The sequence below is a fragment of the Oncorhynchus kisutch genome, linkage group LG4 (assembly GCF_002021735.2).
Source record: "Oncorhynchus kisutch isolate 150728-3 linkage group LG4, Okis_V2, whole genome shotgun sequence".
In the NCBI taxonomy this organism is placed as follows: Eukaryota; Metazoa; Chordata; class Actinopteri; order Salmoniformes; family Salmonidae; genus Oncorhynchus; species Oncorhynchus kisutch.
In genome coordinates, this window is record NC_034177.2 from 24,414,285 (window position 1) to 24,431,842 (window position 17,558).

Genomic DNA, 17,558 nt, shown 5'->3' on the forward strand with positions numbered 1-17,558 from the left:
ACCTTTAAGTCATCATATGTGTCTGCTGTGAGCTTGGTGCTGTTCATGTTCAAACTGCACAGGCTCTTCATGGCTGGAAGAGACACGCATAAATAAGTCACCGTTCAGGCACTGAGTCTACAAAATATTAGGAACAGTTTCCTAATATTGAGTTGCACCCCCCTTTTGCCCTCAGAACTGCCTCAATTTGTCGAAGCATGGACTCTACAAGGTGTTGAAACGTTCCACAGGGATGTTGGCCCACGTTGACTCCAATGATTACCACAGTTGTGTTAAGTTGGGTATATGTCCTTTGGGTGGTGGACCATTCTTGATACACACGGGAAACTGTTAAGCGTGAAAAACCCTGCAGTATGAGAGTTCTAGACAAAAAAAGTGTGCCTGGCACCTACTACAATACCCCGTTCAAAGGCATCTTTTGTTTTTTGACCATTCACCCTCTGAATGGCACACATACGCAATCCATGCCTCAATTGTCTCGAAGGCCCAAAAAAATCCTTCATTAACAGGTCTCCTCCCCTTCATCTACACTGACTGAAGTGAATTTAGCAGTTGACCTCAATAAGGGATCATAGCTTTCACCTGGATTCACCTGGTCAGTTTGTCATGGAAAGAGTTAGTGTTCCTAATGTTTTGTTTTATATAGAGTTAGAATATAGAGTTAGAATATTGTGTGGGAAGCCTGATCTATACTGAATGCATGAGGTCGTGTGGCAGGCCAGAAGTATACGGTATGCGAGAAGTATATAGTTAAATGATTGAGACAAGTTCTTACAGCTGAGGGACAGCAGGCCGGCGTCAGTCACGGGTGTCTCACACAGATTTAACACCTGCAGACACGCCAAGTGTTCAGACAGCAACCGCAATCCTGTATCTCCAAACTGAAGAAAAGACAACAGGAAGAATGTCTTTCAAAATCATGCACAGTATTACTTATCCAATTCAAATAACAACTAAATGTGTCGCTGGTTCGAATCCTTGAGCAGACAAGGTGAAAAATCTGCCGATGTGTCCTTGAGCAAGGTACACAATCTTAATTGCTCCTGAAAGTTGCTCTGGATAAGAGCGTCTGCTAAATGGCTAAAATGTTAAATATAAACTGAACAAAAATATAAATGCAACATGTAAAGTGTTGGTTCCATGAGCTGAAATAAGATATGCACAAAAAGATTATTTAAAAAAACACACATTTGTTTACATCCCTGTTAGTGAGCATTTCTCCTTTGCCAAGATAATCCATCTACCTGACAAGTGTGGCATATCAAGAAGCTGATTTAACAGGATGATCATTACAAGGTGCACCTTGTGCTGGTGACAATAAAAGGCCACTCCACTATACTTACACATGCAATGCCACAATGCCACAGACATCTCAAGTTAAGGGAGCGTCCGTTCAATTGGCATGCTGACTGCAGGAATGTCCACCAGAGCTTTTGCCAGATAATTGAATGTTTATTTCTGTACCATAAGCCCCCTCCAACGGTATTTTAGAGAATTTAGCAGCACGTCCAACTGACCTCATGACTGCAGACCGTGTGTGTGAGTGACCACGCCAGCCCAGGACATCCACATCCGGCTTCTTTACCTGAGGGATCGTCTGAGACCAGCCACCCAGACAGCTGATGAAACTGTGGGTTTGCACAACCAAAGAATTTCTGCACAAACTGTCAGAAACCATCTCAGGGAAGCTCATCTGAGTGTTTGCCGTCCTCACGGACTGCAGTCCGACATCGTAACAGACTTCAGTGATCAAATACTCATATTCGATGGTCACTGGCACGCTGGACAAGTGTGCTCTTAACGGATGAATCCCGGTTTTAACTGTACCGGCGTGTATGGCGTCATGTGGGTTAGCAGTTTGCTGATGTCAACATAGTGCCCCATGGTGGCGGTGGGGTTATGGTATGGGCAGGCATAAGCTACAGACAACAAACACAATTGCATTTTATTGATGGCAATTTGAATGCACACATACCATGACAGGACCTGATTGTCGTGACATTCATCCGCCTGCCATCACCTCATGTTTCAGCATGATAATGCACGGCCCATGTCGCAAGGATCTGTACACAATTCCTGGAAGCTGAAAATGACCCAGTTCTTCCATGGCCTGCATAGCACCAGACATATCACCCATTGAGCATGTTAGGGATGCTCTGGATCGAAGTGTGCGACAGCGTGTTCCAGTTCCCACCAATATACAGCAACTTTGCACAGCTATTGAAGAGGAGTGGGACAATATTCTACTGGGGAGATGGAGATGTGTCGCACTGTATAAAGCAAATGGTGGTCACACCAGATACTGACTGGTTTTCTGATCCACACCCCTACTATTTTTTTTAAAGGTATCTGTGACCAACAGATGCATATCTGTATTCCCAGTCATGTGAAATCCATAGATTAGGGTCTAATGAATGTATTTCAATTGATTGATTTCCTTATATGAACTGCAACACAGTAAAATCTTTGAAATTGTTGTTGCAGTTTATATTTTTGTTCAATGTACGTGTGTGTGAATACTTGCGATTGTGAGTGTGTGTTCTGACCTGGGTGGACCACAGGTTGAGCTGTTTGAGAGAGGGCAGCTTGATGAGCTGTTCAGCACAGGCACTGGTGACGTTGGTAAAGGCAAGACTCAGGTTCTCCAGGTTCCCAAAGGAGCCAGAGCTCAGTAGCCTTGCAAGGTCTGCATCCTACAGAGAGACAGAAAGACATGGTCGGATACAGAGGCAGCGAGAGACATAATAAATCTGTTTGAGTTTAATTGAAACGGAGGGTCTGGGAGAGACATGAAGAAAAAAGAAACCAAATCCTACCAAATTTGAACATTTAGTTAATCATATGTTCATATGAAAGAAAAACAAAGAACCTTTAAGGGAATGGAAGTAGCATAATAAAAGCCAATCTCACCGTAGACTTGGAGGGCAGAGTAAGTCGGGTTGGGCCTCCTTTTCTTTGCTGAGGGAGAAAGGGAAACAAAAATGTTGACTGATTACAGCAGGCATTGCAGTTCCTCATTCAGACAGCAGGTGGTGTCTGTGAACAATGTGCCACCGATGACATATATGAGGTATTTTAAATTAGATAACGGGTTAATATTTCCATGAAGTAACAGAGAAAGATTAGGTAACACAGAAGAATGAATAGATATCTCTAGCTGTGTCGACGGTGTAGAGTAGTAACAGTTTTAACTGAGCAGATACCACAGCTGTCCTCTGATGAACCAGATATCTAGTTTATTTTGCAGAAACATTGCAGACTAATTGTGAACGCGGTGCGAGGTTGAGCGTGTGGTGTTTGAGCCTTTGTTGGTTTACAGTAGTAACTCACCAGCTCTTTGAGCTCCCTCTGCCTGTCACACAGCTGCTCGTACATGTGAAGGCCCACCGGAGTGCTCTCCAGGGTGGAGATGATCTGCAGCTGGGTGTCCTTGTTCTCCATGATGTTGTACTCCAGCATCAGACACAGGATCTGAAACACACACACTTGGGTCACTTCTCCTTCCTGTACACTTATACCTCTCTGCCACACACTCACACACTAATAAAAACCGGTCAGCTCTGTGCTACGGGTGCACACACACACCTCAACCATGGTTTGGTTCCCACGCAGAGCCAGGAGCATGCAGGGTCCAAGCTTGTTTTCAGCCAGGGACAGGAGGAACTTCTTCGTTTTGTAGCAGGAACCCATAAGGATGTGGACCTGGAGGAGAGGATCAAAGGTCAAGTCCAGCCTATTAGAACAGAAGGTGGCATGAAGGTTAGGATTATTAGGGTAAGAACACCAAACACTCACCATGCTGGCAAAGAGCTCCCCATCATCATCACAGGCCACACCCCCTGGACTGTAGAGCTGGAACCAACCGTCCTTTCCAGAGCGCACACTGAGCAGACAGGAGTGGACCTGCAACAAGCACACAACCATGAGTACCACACACCCCAACCTAGCACAGAACAAGTGTGAAACAGTGATTAATAGAGCCACACTCACTTCCTGTCTGGGGTCTTCTGCAAACCTCTGAATAACATATTTCAGCTCTCTGTTCAAACAAACAGACAGGTCAGGCACAATCCTCAAGCTTTCCTTACAGATTCATCTGGACGGTAACTGAATGTAACATTTGTTAAATAAACGTAATGGCTGTAGATACTTACTTTGTGAACTTGGCATGTGCAAGGGCCCTAAAGAGGAGAGAGGTAAGAATAATCATTAAAACATGTAATACACTAATGAAAAATAACACATTTAAACACTTCTACCATGTTTACACTCAAACATACAGTAAGGTGTTGAACAGATAGCAACTGGATTGCATAGGAAATACAGACCGTTTTTGTTGTTGGTTTGAACGTATCTTCAAAACACACAAATAAATACATGTCCATGTGAAGCTCTTAGGGTGTGTGTGGGGGTTCTGTCTGACTCATTCATTCTGGGAGTTGTGTCGGAGTGTTTTGCCCTTTCTAACGACGCCTGAATGCTTAGATTAGGCTCTGGTGCGCAGGTGAGCAGCAGGTGAGTCTCCCGGCTGTGACAACAACAGTCCTCTTTAGGTGAGTGGTAATGAGGGCCAGGGCTGAGGAGCCAATTACAGCAGCAAGCCCAGAGCCCATCCCATCCCCCAGCAGGGCCCCTCAGCAGCACACCCACGTCAACACCAATCCCAGGATCCTACACCTCAGAGAGAGGCTGGGACTGTGGGTGAGGGCGAACTTATGGGCGATTCACAATATATACTGTGTATAATTTTTATCTAAATAAGTTTTGTTGTACAATTCAGGGGCAATCGCCATACCCTAGCTCAAGACCAAAAATGTAAAAGGCCATTAAAAAAAGAAGTACGCTATAAAAATTGTTGACAAAAAAAAGTTGACTAAAATCATTCCAATCACAATTAAAATGCAACAACAGTTAAGCGTATTGTGAGCTGCCTTTAGGACCATGCGGAGTGTCGCTCTGAGAAGCTGCCAGCCTACATGCTTTTCTCTCACTAAGAAAGTAGAAACTGTGTCAGACAGTTTGCTTTGCCGGTCTGCCGTTAAGGCAGTGCGCCGATGGCTCTGAATTTAATGTCGGCATTTGAACTAGGCCTTGGAAGTCTCACGGCCAGCTGTTTTATTCACCGGTTACTTTCACATTGATGTCAACATAGGCGATAGGCTTGGGGAAGTTAAGCTTCACAAAAATTGCTATATAAAATGACTTGTGCATATACATAAAAATACAAATGAAAAATACTACACCAAAGAAGATCATTAGCATGTTTTAAAACGAGCCTACCAGATAACTGATTGTTGTGTTGCAGCGGTCAATGGAAAACCGTTAAATATGCCTAGGCAAATTACAATATTTAAAAATACAATTGTAGGAAAAACAGCTTAGAAAGCAATGGCTATTAATGAAATGAGAAAACAAAGAAAAGACTAAATCTGTTTCCAGTTATCAAAATGATCAACTCCCAATGAAGCAAACAGTAGCCTATCTTATTGGAACCAGCGGAGAGCATGGGCCATATCGATATCGCTGACCTCAACAAACACCTTTGGGATGAATTGTGACGCCTACTGCGAACCAGACCTAATCGGCCAATATCAGTGCCCGACCTCACTAATGTTTGTGTCTGAACCGAAGCAAGTCCCCGCAGCAACGTTCCAACATCTAGTGGAAAGCCTTTCCAGAAGAGTGGAGGCTGTTATAGCAGCAAAGGGGGGACCAACTTCATATTAATGCCCAAGATTTTGGTATGAGATATTCAACGAGCTGGTGTCATACTTTTAGCCATGTAGTGTATATAACGTCATATTGGTTGCAAGAATTCTGTATAATAATTTAAATTACACTGAGTATCAGTTCATAAACCAAGTGCAATGGAGTCGGTACATCGAAAATCTCTTCCCAACTATTTTGGCATCTGTATGGCACAGCTGTCAATTTTTGGATCCTTAAAATAAACTGGTATACTTTTTTATTCATTACAATTTTCTTCAACCAATTTTGGTCTTTAATGCTGGGCCAACAGACAAGTTCCTTACTTTCTCCCCCTTCGATGTTTGCAGTAATGCTGCAATTAGTTGGTTGTAATTTTGGAAAGAGCAGACATGTACATATTATTTTGCTAGCTGCATGTGTGATACAACTCCACCAGTCATAATTATGACATAATTTACAAAGATTATACTTTTCATTTGATCAATTAGTATATTTGAGTTTAACCATAATATTTGTTCTGTCTTTTCTGGTTAAACTGAAATTGCAACCAACTTTCTTGTTTTAAAAATAGCGATATTGTGGAGATGATTTCATTTTCAAATAACTGAAAGTGAGAGGTTGTAATCTGAATGAAGGGAAAAAGGTCATGGTTGAACACAGGGTCAGCAATTCTTATTAATCTGCTAGAGAACAAGTTTGGATTTAAGTTTAGCTTCTGTATGACTGAAGAATTTAGTGAGAGGTCTAATGCTTTAAGGGCAGTATGCTTACTCTTTGGGGAAGGGGATGGGCTGCAGCAGACTGGCCAGGGCTGGTCTCCAGTCATCGTAGTCAGACCTGAATGGTTGGAGAGAGAAAGTGAATGATAGAAAGAGGTACACAACAGAAAGGGGTACACCGAATGAGAGCAAAGGGCTGGTCACCAAGGGAATCACAAGAGATAACCTGAGTATAGTCCCATGATTCCAAAAAATCCATTAATTCAAATGGTACGAGGATCAGATTCATGTCTGTTAAGTAACAGTGTCATTGTTACAGACACACTATTTAGTTCATTCCCCCTATTCCCACACACATAATATAACATCTTGCTCGACAGCGTCACATCCATATCATCCATCCATTCAGAGAGACACACTAAGCAGCACTCCCTCCTTTTGAATTATTCCCCAGTAGGACAGAGGCAGCAGCTGTGTCCAGCTGCTCAGCACAGCCCACACAGATAGCACCACATATTCATTCTTGTTTACACTTAGGGCTTTTTCACAAAATTTTGTTTGCAGGGATTTTTCTGATATTGAAATCCTTGGACGGGCAGGGCCTATGCATTTTCTTTGGGCCACATATGCTCATAACAGTGACAAATAGAGAGAGAAAAATAAATATATTTATATATACAGTGCCCTCTATAATTATTGGGACAGTGAAACCTTTTCTCTTTTTTTGGCTCTATACTTAACTTGATTTGGAATCAAACAATGACTATAACGGTAAATTGCAAACTGTCAGCTTTAATTTGAGTGTATTTCCATCCATATCGGGTGAATTGTTAAGAAATTACAGTACTTATTGTACATCCATATTAGGGGAGAAAAAGTATTGGGACAAATTCACTTGCATATTAAAGTATTAAAAAGTGATGTATTTGGTCCTATATTCATAGCACTCAATGACTACGTCAAGTTTGTTACTTTCTGTAATAAACTGTATACATGTATTAAATACATTATCGGGATCGAAAAATGCTTTCAGTGTCAATTTAAAAGACTAAAAGAGAAAGTATGTAGGGAAGATAATGGGCCTACAATACCAGTCAAAAGTTTGGACACAGCCACTCATTCCAGGTTCTTTTTGGGCTCCCGAGTGGCGCAGTGGTCTAAGGCACTACATCTCAGTGCTAGAGACGTCACTACAGACACCCTGGTTCGAATCCAGGCTGTATCACAACCGGCCATGATTGCTAATCCCATAGGGCGGCACACAATAGCTGTAAAACAAAATGTTGAGTAAGTCAAGGGGTATGAATACTTTCTAAAGGGACTCTACATTGTAGGAAAACAGCAAAAATGTCTTGGCTCCTTGGAGAAATGTGTACAATTGCAGGAAAATGGTCTGCAAGTCTTAAGTGCCTTCTGGAAGGTTCTCCCATCTCTTCAGAGGAGCTCTGTCAGAGTCACCATGTGGTCACCTCCCTGACCAAGGCCCTTCTCCCCCAATGCTCAGTTTGGCCAGGCGGACAGCTCTAGGAAAAGTCTGGTTCCATACTTCTTCTATTTAAGTTAAGAATGATGGAGGCCATTGTGTTCCTGGGGACCTTCAATGCTTTGGTACCCTTCTCCAGATCTGTAACTCAACAAAATCCTGTCTCGGAGCTCTATGGACAATTCCTTCGACTTCATGGCTTGGTTTTTGCTCTGACATGCACTGTCAACTGTGGGACCTTATATAGACAAGAGTGTGCCTTTCCAAATCATGTCCAATCAATTGAATTTATCACAGGTGGACTCCAATCAAGTTGTAAAAACATCTCAAGGATGATCAATGGAAACAGGATAAATCGGAGCTACATTTTGAGTCCTATAGCAAAAGGTTTGAATACTTATGTAAATAAGGTATTTCTGCTTTTTATATTAAATACATTTGCAAAAAATTCTAAAAACCTGCTTTCAATTTGTCATTATGGGTTATTGTGTGTAGATTGCTGAGGATTGTATTTTTTAAAATCCATTTAGAATAAGGCTGTAACATAACAAAATGTGGAAAAAGTCAAAGGGTCTGAATATTTCCCGAAGGCACTGTAGGCCTATCAGACTGGTCTACCATAAAAGACAATGGAGAAAATGCCTCCCATAACATTTTAACATGGAAATAAATGTTCTACCATTTAGCCTACAGTAGCAGCCAATGTGTGGTGTTCAATGTAGGACTACATTCAATGAGACTTGAGAAAAAAAAACATGTAGGGATTGACATTAACCTGTTTATCCACTTGTCCTTCAGACAAATGAGGTGACTGAAAATGTTGTGTTGTTTGATGCAAGAAACCAGTTTACAAAATGTAATTAATTATTCCCATAAAATTATAACAGCTAATCAGACACATTATGCTACTCTCTGCCTATTGGCTACTTAGCTAATTTAAGCCTGTATGAAAATACAACAATGCCCCTTTCAGACAGAAAAAAAATGCTCTTTTCCTGACTCGCTTTCAAAGATATCTAGTAATGTACATGTTTTGTGCTCTTGTAGGAAGCAATCACTCCCCCATTGCTAATAACTCACTTACTAGGAAAGAATATGAAGAAATGTACACACCTGGCTACATGCAGCTCTTGCTTTGATCTCAAAACAAGTGCATCTACTCGCCACCAGTCATGCTGTAAACACAGTCCAGTTCAAAGTGAATGGCACAGATCCATATATGGCAATGGTCTATTTGCTTATAGGTATACTGCAGCTCTGATTGGTTATGGTGCACCAGTCTGTGTATAGGCCTGATTATTGCCTGTCAATGCAATAGAATCCTACTCCAATGCACTCTGCCGACAAGAAAATATTTTGCTTAGTTTGTTTTGTTTTCGATATGTTACATTGAAAGTGTCTAATATTGAGTTTATTCGATCACAAGTCACACAAAGGGAAACATTGATAGTGTTAACTAAAGGGGAAAACTAGAAAGATGAGAAGTTCAATCTCGCACTTCTCTGCGCGGTTTGATACTTCTGCGTGGCAGTCCTGGGGGAGCTGCATGCCCGCGCGCAGCTTAGAGGGAACATTGGCCCCAACCTTCATATTACTTCCGCTTTGTAACATGTGTGAGGAAACTGTGACATGCAGCCAACAAAGGAGACATGACTCTGCATCAGATGCGCTCATAAATGCACACCGCTAATCACAAAACGTTTCAGAGATATCAAGTTACAATATTGCATGCATTTAATCAAATGCTCGCAGTCAAACAACCGATAATACTGCGCACCTCTGATTCTTTTCCTGTGTTTAGACCAGACTATGTTTTCACCTGCAGCGAACTGCACCACAGAATGGAATGGGACCGAGACCACCCTATTTGAACAAACCACAGTGTGTTGTCACCAGAGTGCAGATTGTGTTCTGTCCAAACAAACCGAATGTAGTGGGTAATAGTACCAGAGTAAGAAAAAAACCCTGCTTAAAACAAACTTGGTGTGAAAGCCCCCTTAGACACACACAGACATAGTAAGGCAGGCAGTAAGGGAGAAGCATTACAGGGCCGAGACGATACTCGTTAATATCAGGCAAGGAAACAAAACATGAAGCAGATTTAACTTCTTTAGAAAAAGCCCTGATGTTGGAAACAGAGTCACATGTATTTATTTTCCAAGCTATAGCACAATATTTTACATACAGCAGGTTTTTAAAGGACCAAAAAGTTTGTTCTGCTTTGTGTTTTCATTTTTTCCAAGGAAAAAGTATTGCGATACTGGTATCGTCACAGCCCTAAGTAACAGTGGTGGTAACTCACAGCATTTTGAGGATGAGTGCGAAGCAGCCCAACACGCGGTCGGCCTGGGCAGGCAGCTGGATTGACAGGGCGTTGAGGGCGGGGCTGACCAGCAAACAGTCGATCAGGTTGGGCTCACTGTCGCTTCCCGCTGGGCCCTTCCGCCTGGCGTTGGCAGTGTTGTTGTTGCGTTCCAACTCCACCAGGATCTCACTGGAGTTGACGATGGAGGGCGGGGGAGAGAGGGGCAGTGTGGGAGAAGGGGAGAGGGGAGCTGAGGGGGGAGGGGAGAGGGGCAGCAGGGACGTTGGTGGAGGTGTGGGGGGCTCTGGGCGCAGAAGGCGGAGGGGCAGGGGGGGTTTACGCTCATTCTGTTGCTGGCAGCCGTTCCTGATCTCCTTCAGACTTGGGGAGTTGTCCCGGCTAGACAGCGAGAGAGTGGGCAAGAGGAGAGAGAGATATTGATGGAGAGTGGGCAAGAGGAGAGAGAGATATTGATGGAGAGGGGGCAATATTGTGTAAGAGAGGAATGGAGAAAGTCACTGTATCACACATTGAATAGTAATTTCAAGACTACAACATTGAGGTCCATAGTAAGAATGCATGTCATTCTGTTGGGGTTGTATGTCTCTGTTACAACCCCTGTGTATTTAGAGGGAGAGTGAGGAGAGCCATGTATCCGAGCGATGATTCTCTGGGGTGACAATGTCACGGAAATTTAGCAAATGTCCTCTCACAGGGGCTGAGGACCCAGTGGCTCAGGGTGATGATGTTATGATAACCAATTAGATGACTCATTACTCAAGTCAACATCTAATTTAAAATGTTTAAAGGAGAGGAGAATAGCCTATGCTAACCTGGGAGGTTTATTTGGCCATTGAGTCTAGTCTGTGTGGAGGTTCTACAGAACACTACAGTAACAGTACATCACTCACCTGTTGATTAACTCCTCGTAGCAGGAGTAGATGGCAGCCAGGCACACTGCCACCAGGTTGGGCAGGACGCGGGGGTGAGGGCATTGCCCGGAGGGACCATGCATGCTGAAACACAGCCACACACACAATTAGCATTCAATACCCTAAACACCCTCCATCGAACGTGGAGAAAACACAAAATAAACAAGGGGGTGCTGTTGATATATCTAGGTCCTGAGTTTTGGGTTGGTGGAGAAAACACAAAATAAACAAGGGGGTGCTGTTGATATATCTAGGTCCTGAGTTTTGGGTTGGTGGAGAAAACACAAAATAAACAAGGGGGTGCTGTTGATATATCTAGGTCCTGAGTTGAGTTGGTGGAGAAAATTCCAGTCCTAAAAACATGTTGTCACTGACTCACCTGTGAATGAATTTCTTCACAACCTCCATCCCAGCGTTGAGCTCATTTAGAGCTAAGATGTACTCTTGAGTGAAGAGACGCAGTCTGGGGCATTTCCCAAAGTCCTGACAGAGAGAGGAGGCAGAGAAATAAACATGGGGATAGAGAGGACAAGAGGCAGTATAGTGAGCTTTGACTCACTCCAATATATGACCACAGAAGAAAACAGACATAAACAAACTGAGCGTGACCCTTGACAGGAAATAAGATGGAAAACTCAGCTCACCATGTTGTGTTTAAGGATTCTCTGGACCACAGGGGTGAACACTTCAATCACAACCATCGACCGCGGACGCTCCCGACAGTGCTGCACAAACACACAAACACCATTTAACAGTAGCTAGATGTCCATCCAATTTGCGACAAATTCTCATGTCAATATTCTAAAATCCACATAAACAAAAATATGCACATTTTCCCATCATAAGTTTTAATCTAAAACCTAATAAACTGCATGGTTTCCCAAGTCGTACTGGGAGGACCACACATTCCATGTCATCGCGTGACTCCAATTTTACTTCGATATGATGGTTATTATATCAATATTTGCACATAAAGGCGTTTCGACCGCCATTTCTCGGGTAATTGATTTTACTGGCATAAAAAGATCACACCATATCAAACTAACAAATGATCTGTCGGCATTTATAAAATTGTACCGAAACGCAGTTTCCATCTCAGCCGTCTAAATGTTCTATTAACTAGGCCCGGAAAAACTAACTGTGCTGTTAATGATAGCCATGGTTGTAAAGAGTTTAAATCCTCTGCTCCAACAATGGCCCTAGGGTGAGGGACGTCAGTGTGTTTGATTCCTCAAGTCCTACCGGGCCTAGATCTCGGATCCTCTGTCTCGCAAAAACACACAAGACCGCCCTCTTGACAATGCCTAAAGGCCTCTACACACTTCATGCAAACTACGCTCCGTCGCTCTGTTTGCATAGGGTGTAGGGCCCTTCAGCCAGCTACGCCCCCGAAAAGCTAGCAATTGTATGGGGCGGGTGGAGGCATTTCAAGCTGAATAGTGAGATTACCACTAGCACTAACTAAGGGCCAAGACAGTTATGATTTTGACAACAGGTTGAGGTGAAATGTTTGGGCCCCATCTTTACCTTGCAGAAGAACTCACACAGGTCCGGTGGTGGGTGGTTCTTTTCCAGGAGAGGAGCAATGGCCTAGGGACACACAGAGATACCAGAGACAGGACTGATCAATACAACTTCACAATTTCCCCAGCCATGCTATCTTGTATTTACAATGGCCCCTTGCCAGCAACCTGTCATGGGCCAATAAACTCTGCTATCCTAGTATAATTCCCAAGAGTTACTGCAGAAGTCAACTTAAAAGTACACAGCTGTCTCTATTATCCTCTAGGGCTGTATTATCTTAGCTCTCAATTCGCCTCAAGACAGGTAAATAAGGTGAGCAGCTGTTCGTATGCAACAAGTGTAGATTTAACTGTATCGCGTGTGCTGCAACAGTTTAATAATGCAATCATCCTATGATTCAAGTGGCCAGGGTCCATGGGGGTATGGACACAAACACATCCAGATGAATACACCATTACACTGTAACAATAGTAAGTGGGCATAATCTGACTAGCATCCACACGAACACCAGTGGGTGCCGCTGCTAAGGAGTAGCTGTCCATCATCAAAGCTGCTATCCAGGGGCCTATTGCTAACCTGCTCGACACGCCTTCTGAGCTGCAATAATAGGCAAAAAAATGTGCAGTCTCAGCAGTTTGACCAGGTTTTACCTGTCGAACAGATCACTTTCACTAAACTTCGCCATTGCTAAACTACAAAATTGTTTCTGTCCAGTCATTGACGTAATAATATGAACAAAGAAAGCATGGCTATTTACAGTTACAGGAAGCTGGCGTTCTAGAAGCTAGTGCTTCCATTCCCCTTTAAACTCACCACAATGATGTTCTCATGGTCCTGAGAGCTGAGGTTGGTGTTCTGGGGAGGCAGAGGGGACAACAGAAGTGGGACAGGTATGATCAGAGAGCGAAAGCAGACAAACAAATTGAATAGAGCCACTCCCAAACTGAAGAACAGTTCTGACTCTGCCAAACAGCAGGCATCTGTGTGTTTTGAGCTGAGCTCCCAGCAGCAGGTGTGTGTATTGTAGTGTGTGTATTGTAGTGTGTGTGTGTGTGTGTGTGTGTGTGTGTGTGTGTGTGTGTGTGTGTGTGTGTGTGTGTGTGTGTGTGTGTGTGTGTGTGTGTGTGTGTGATGACTGCGGGCGTGCGAGGCCAGCAGATGGGCATACCTCGGCCAGCAGGGTGGAGATGATTTGCAGCGGGGCCTGGTGAATGGACTCGTCCTGCAGGGGAGAGGTCAAGGCCATGTCCACCAGTGATCTGATCTCCTTCAGAACCACCTCCCAGCGACTCGGGTTGTTCAGAACCTTACGGTACTTATAGATCTTTTTCTGGTTAGAAAATAGAGGCACACGCATAACCACATACAGATTAACTACAATAGGCTTCAAGCCTTTGGGACACAATATGTTGCTTTATAGGCTTATCAAACCAATGCAAAGATACATGAGGGAAATGCATGCATTACAGGACGAATGCATCAGAGGCCCATGGGCATCGACCTCCGAGGGTGCCCCAAATAAGAAAACAATTATTTGAATTAATAATATTTAAATAAAAAGTAACTTTCAAAACATTTGTGCAGTTTTATAATGCTATTCTACACATTTTGTAATGAGGCCAAGAGAAAAATGTTTCAGTTTTAAGGCAAGTTTCCTGCTATTCTACACATTTAGCCAAGAAGTTATGAGAACATTTTGGAATTGTAAAGCAGATTTGCTTTAATTCTACACATTTTCCTATCATATGCTATTTGGGGAGCCTCCGACCTCCAGTGGGACCCCTTCCCACGTGCCCTGCCCATGCAGCTCTCTGTGTAGCCTACAAATAAAATCTCGGTGCAAAGTACTGTGAGTCTTGTTGAACCCCCATGAACACAAACCAATGAATACTTCATCATAGTAATCCTACCTTCCACTGCAGGGAATGAAACCACTGGTCCCGAAGATAGCTGTTGGCTGCCTGTTAGGGCACACAGAACATCAGGTAACAGATCGAAAGCACACATGCATGTCATGTTACATGAAGAGGGAGAGAGGGTACAGGGCATACCTGCAGGAAGACGGTGCCCCCGGGGAAGCTGAGCTGCACACAATATTTGGGGGCATTATCCCAGGAGAGCAGCTGCAGGTCCTCTATGGTACTGTAGGACAGGGCAGCCTCCATGTACCCCGTGGGCTAGAGACCATGAGAGAAATAATGTCAACCACTCATTCGTACATGCTACACACGCAGGCTGCACATTTGTATAGACAAATACAAGGCCAACAGACAGGCTATCACAGTGTTCCAAACAATTTCTCATTGGGAAGTCATAATGATCACTGTACTGATGACCAATGTTTCCTCAAAGCTGCGCACAGAAGAAATATCAGAGCGGGCAGAGAAGCACGAGATTGAGCGTCACTCAACTTTATTGAGGTTTCCACTCTTAACACTATCAACCTTTCTCTTTACTGTGGGAATTGTGATCGAATCAACACAATATTAGCCATTTTCAATGCAACATACCAAAACAAAACAAACTACTATGCAAGGCTTAATATGTAAAACAAATTATGTAAGAGATTTTGTTGTGGGCAGAACGCACGTAGGATTCTATCTTTGAAAAGCGAGTCAGGTAAAGAGCTTTTTTTAATGTAAGGGGCAGTTGGGTTTTGAGACAGGCTTGAATAAGCTAAGTAGCCAATAGCCATAATGGTAATGTAATAATGATGCATTCAAACTGTTTTTTTTGCATCAAACACCACAACAACATTTTTAGTCACCTTGTCTGAAGGACAAGTGGATGAACAGGTTAATGTCCAGCCCTGCATGTTTTTTTCAAAAAAGTCTATTGGAATGTAATCCTACATCGAACACAACACACAGGCTGAACAATAGAACAGCTATTGCCATGTTAAAATGTTATTGGATGCATTTTCTTCATTGTTTTTGATGGTAGGCTACTCTGTTAGGACTACATTATGATCAAATAGCCCCAGAAGCCTACTTGACCACTGTTAAAACTAACTTAAAGCAGGTACAGCCTCAGTGTTCACAGTAAACGTGCGTCGGAAGTTGCACAGAATTTTCACAACATTCAAGTTTGCGCTCAGCAGACCTGAAATTTGCCCAGTGATGGAAATAATTAGAAGAGGCATTGCTGACGACACCCAACATAGCTGTCCATAGAGCACAGGGATGGGCAACTTTGATGGGGGTGGGGGCATATTTTTATGTTCAAACGTTTAAAAAAAATAAGTGTTTTAACATTTAACGTCAATTATCTAAAAACACGTCAACTCTGATTTATTTCATATTTTCACATATATGTTGTAGCTTAAATCCTAATTTCCATCATCTGAGGTTTTTGTGTTGTGCCCACCATCGGTTGAGACACAACATGCTCTTGAATACAGGGTGGGTGTCATTTCAGTCAAACAAAGAAATGGACCGATCACTAAAAAAACACTGCAATTTAGTTGGTACAGGTACACTATTGAAATTTATTTTAAATTTTTACTTCTAATTACTACTACAAATATGGCCCACGGTCCACCCACTGCTGAATGTCAACTTAAAAGTGGTCATGACTATTCTATTATATATATATTTCTGTGATTTCAATGGGTTTCCTATGGAAGATTGAAAGCATAATTTAAAAGAGATATTCCCATTCAAGTCAACATTCTCTGATGTACATTTACTAGACAAAAAATGACACCCACCCTGTATTTAAAACCATGTTGTGTCTCTAAAGTAGGGTCTAAGCTAGAACATATACACAAATCTTTCTATCTATATAGTAACAGTCAAAGGTTCAGACAAGCCTACACTTTCAAGGGTTTTTCTTAATTTTTTACTATTTTCTACATTGTAGAATAATAGTGAAGACATCAAAACTATGAAATAACACATGAAATCATGTCATAACCAAAACAGTGTTATCAAATCAAAATATATTTTATATTTGAGATTCTTCAAATAGCCACCCTTTGCCTTGATGACAGCTTTGCACACTCTCTCAACCAGCTTAATGAGGGGGTCACCTGGAATGCATTTCAATTAACAGGTATACCTTGTTAATTTGTGGAATTAGAACAGCTCAAATAAGCAAAGAGAAACAACAGTCCATCATTACTTTCAGACATGAAGGTCAGTCAATACGGAGAATTTGAAGAACTTTGAAAGTTTCTTCAAGTGCAGCCGCAAAAACCATCAAGCACTATGATGAAACTGGCTCTCATGAGGACCGCCACAGGAAAGGAAGACCCATAGTTATCGCTGCTGCAGAGGACAAATTCATTAGTTACCATCTACAGAAATTGCAGCCCAAATAAATGCTTCAAAGCTCAAGTAACAGACACATCTGAACATCAACTGTTCAGAGGAGTGAGTGAATCAGGCTTTCATGGTCAAATTGCTGCAAAGAAACCACTACTAAAGGACACCAATAAGAACAGATTCTTCCTTTGGCCAAGAAACACGATCAATGGATATTAAACTTGTGGAAATTTGTCCTTTGGTCTGGAGTCAAAATGTGACATTTTTGGCTCCAACCTCTGTGTCTTTGTGAGATGCGGTGTGGGTGAACGGATGATCTCCACATGTGTATTTCCCACCGTAAAGTATGGAGGAGGAAGTGTTATGGTGTGGGGATGCTTTGCTAGTGACACGGTCTGTGATTTATTTAGAATTCAAGGCAAACTTAACCAGCATGGCTACCACAGCAATACTCCATCCCATCAGGGTTGGGCTTAGTGAGACTATCATTTGTTTCTCAACAGGACAATGACCCAACACACATCTAGGCTGTGTAAGGGCTATTTTACCAAGAAGGAGAGTAATGGAGTGCTGCGTCAGATGACCTGGCCTCCACAATCCCCCGACCTCAAGCAATTTGAA

At 42.7% G+C, this 17,558-nt stretch overlaps 1 protein-coding gene across 1 annotated transcript in view; it reads right to left on the reverse strand.

Moving 5' to 3' along the window:
* LOC109888562 (C-Maf-inducing protein) overlaps positions 1-17,558 on the reverse strand; it is a 41,349-nt gene that overhangs the window by 5,000 nt on the left and 18,791 nt on the right. The window contains exons 2-20 of the mRNA XM_031822696.1: positions 14,724-14,849; positions 14,583-14,633; positions 13,841-14,002; positions 13,486-13,527; positions 12,676-12,738; positions 11,793-11,873; positions 11,528-11,631; positions 11,128-11,232; positions 10,214-10,615; positions 6,481-6,546; positions 4,155-4,181; positions 3,991-4,039; positions 3,796-3,903; positions 3,586-3,702; positions 3,331-3,471; positions 2,911-2,958; positions 2,547-2,693; positions 776-881; positions 3-73 (exon numbers count right to left, since the gene is read on the reverse strand). Coding sequence (XP_031678556.1) covers positions 3-73; positions 776-881; positions 2,547-2,693; positions 2,911-2,958; positions 3,331-3,471; positions 3,586-3,702; positions 3,796-3,903; positions 3,991-4,039; positions 4,155-4,181; positions 6,481-6,546; positions 10,214-10,615; positions 11,128-11,232; positions 11,528-11,631; positions 11,793-11,873; positions 12,676-12,738; positions 13,486-13,527; positions 13,841-14,002; positions 14,583-14,633; positions 14,724-14,849 — 2,016 coding nt within the window. The remainder of the gene's footprint in view (positions 1-2; positions 74-775; positions 882-2,546; positions 2,694-2,910; positions 2,959-3,330; positions 3,472-3,585; positions 3,703-3,795; positions 3,904-3,990; positions 4,040-4,154; positions 4,182-6,480; positions 6,547-10,213; positions 10,616-11,127; positions 11,233-11,527; positions 11,632-11,792; positions 11,874-12,675; positions 12,739-13,485; positions 13,528-13,840; positions 14,003-14,582; positions 14,634-14,723; positions 14,850-17,558) is intronic.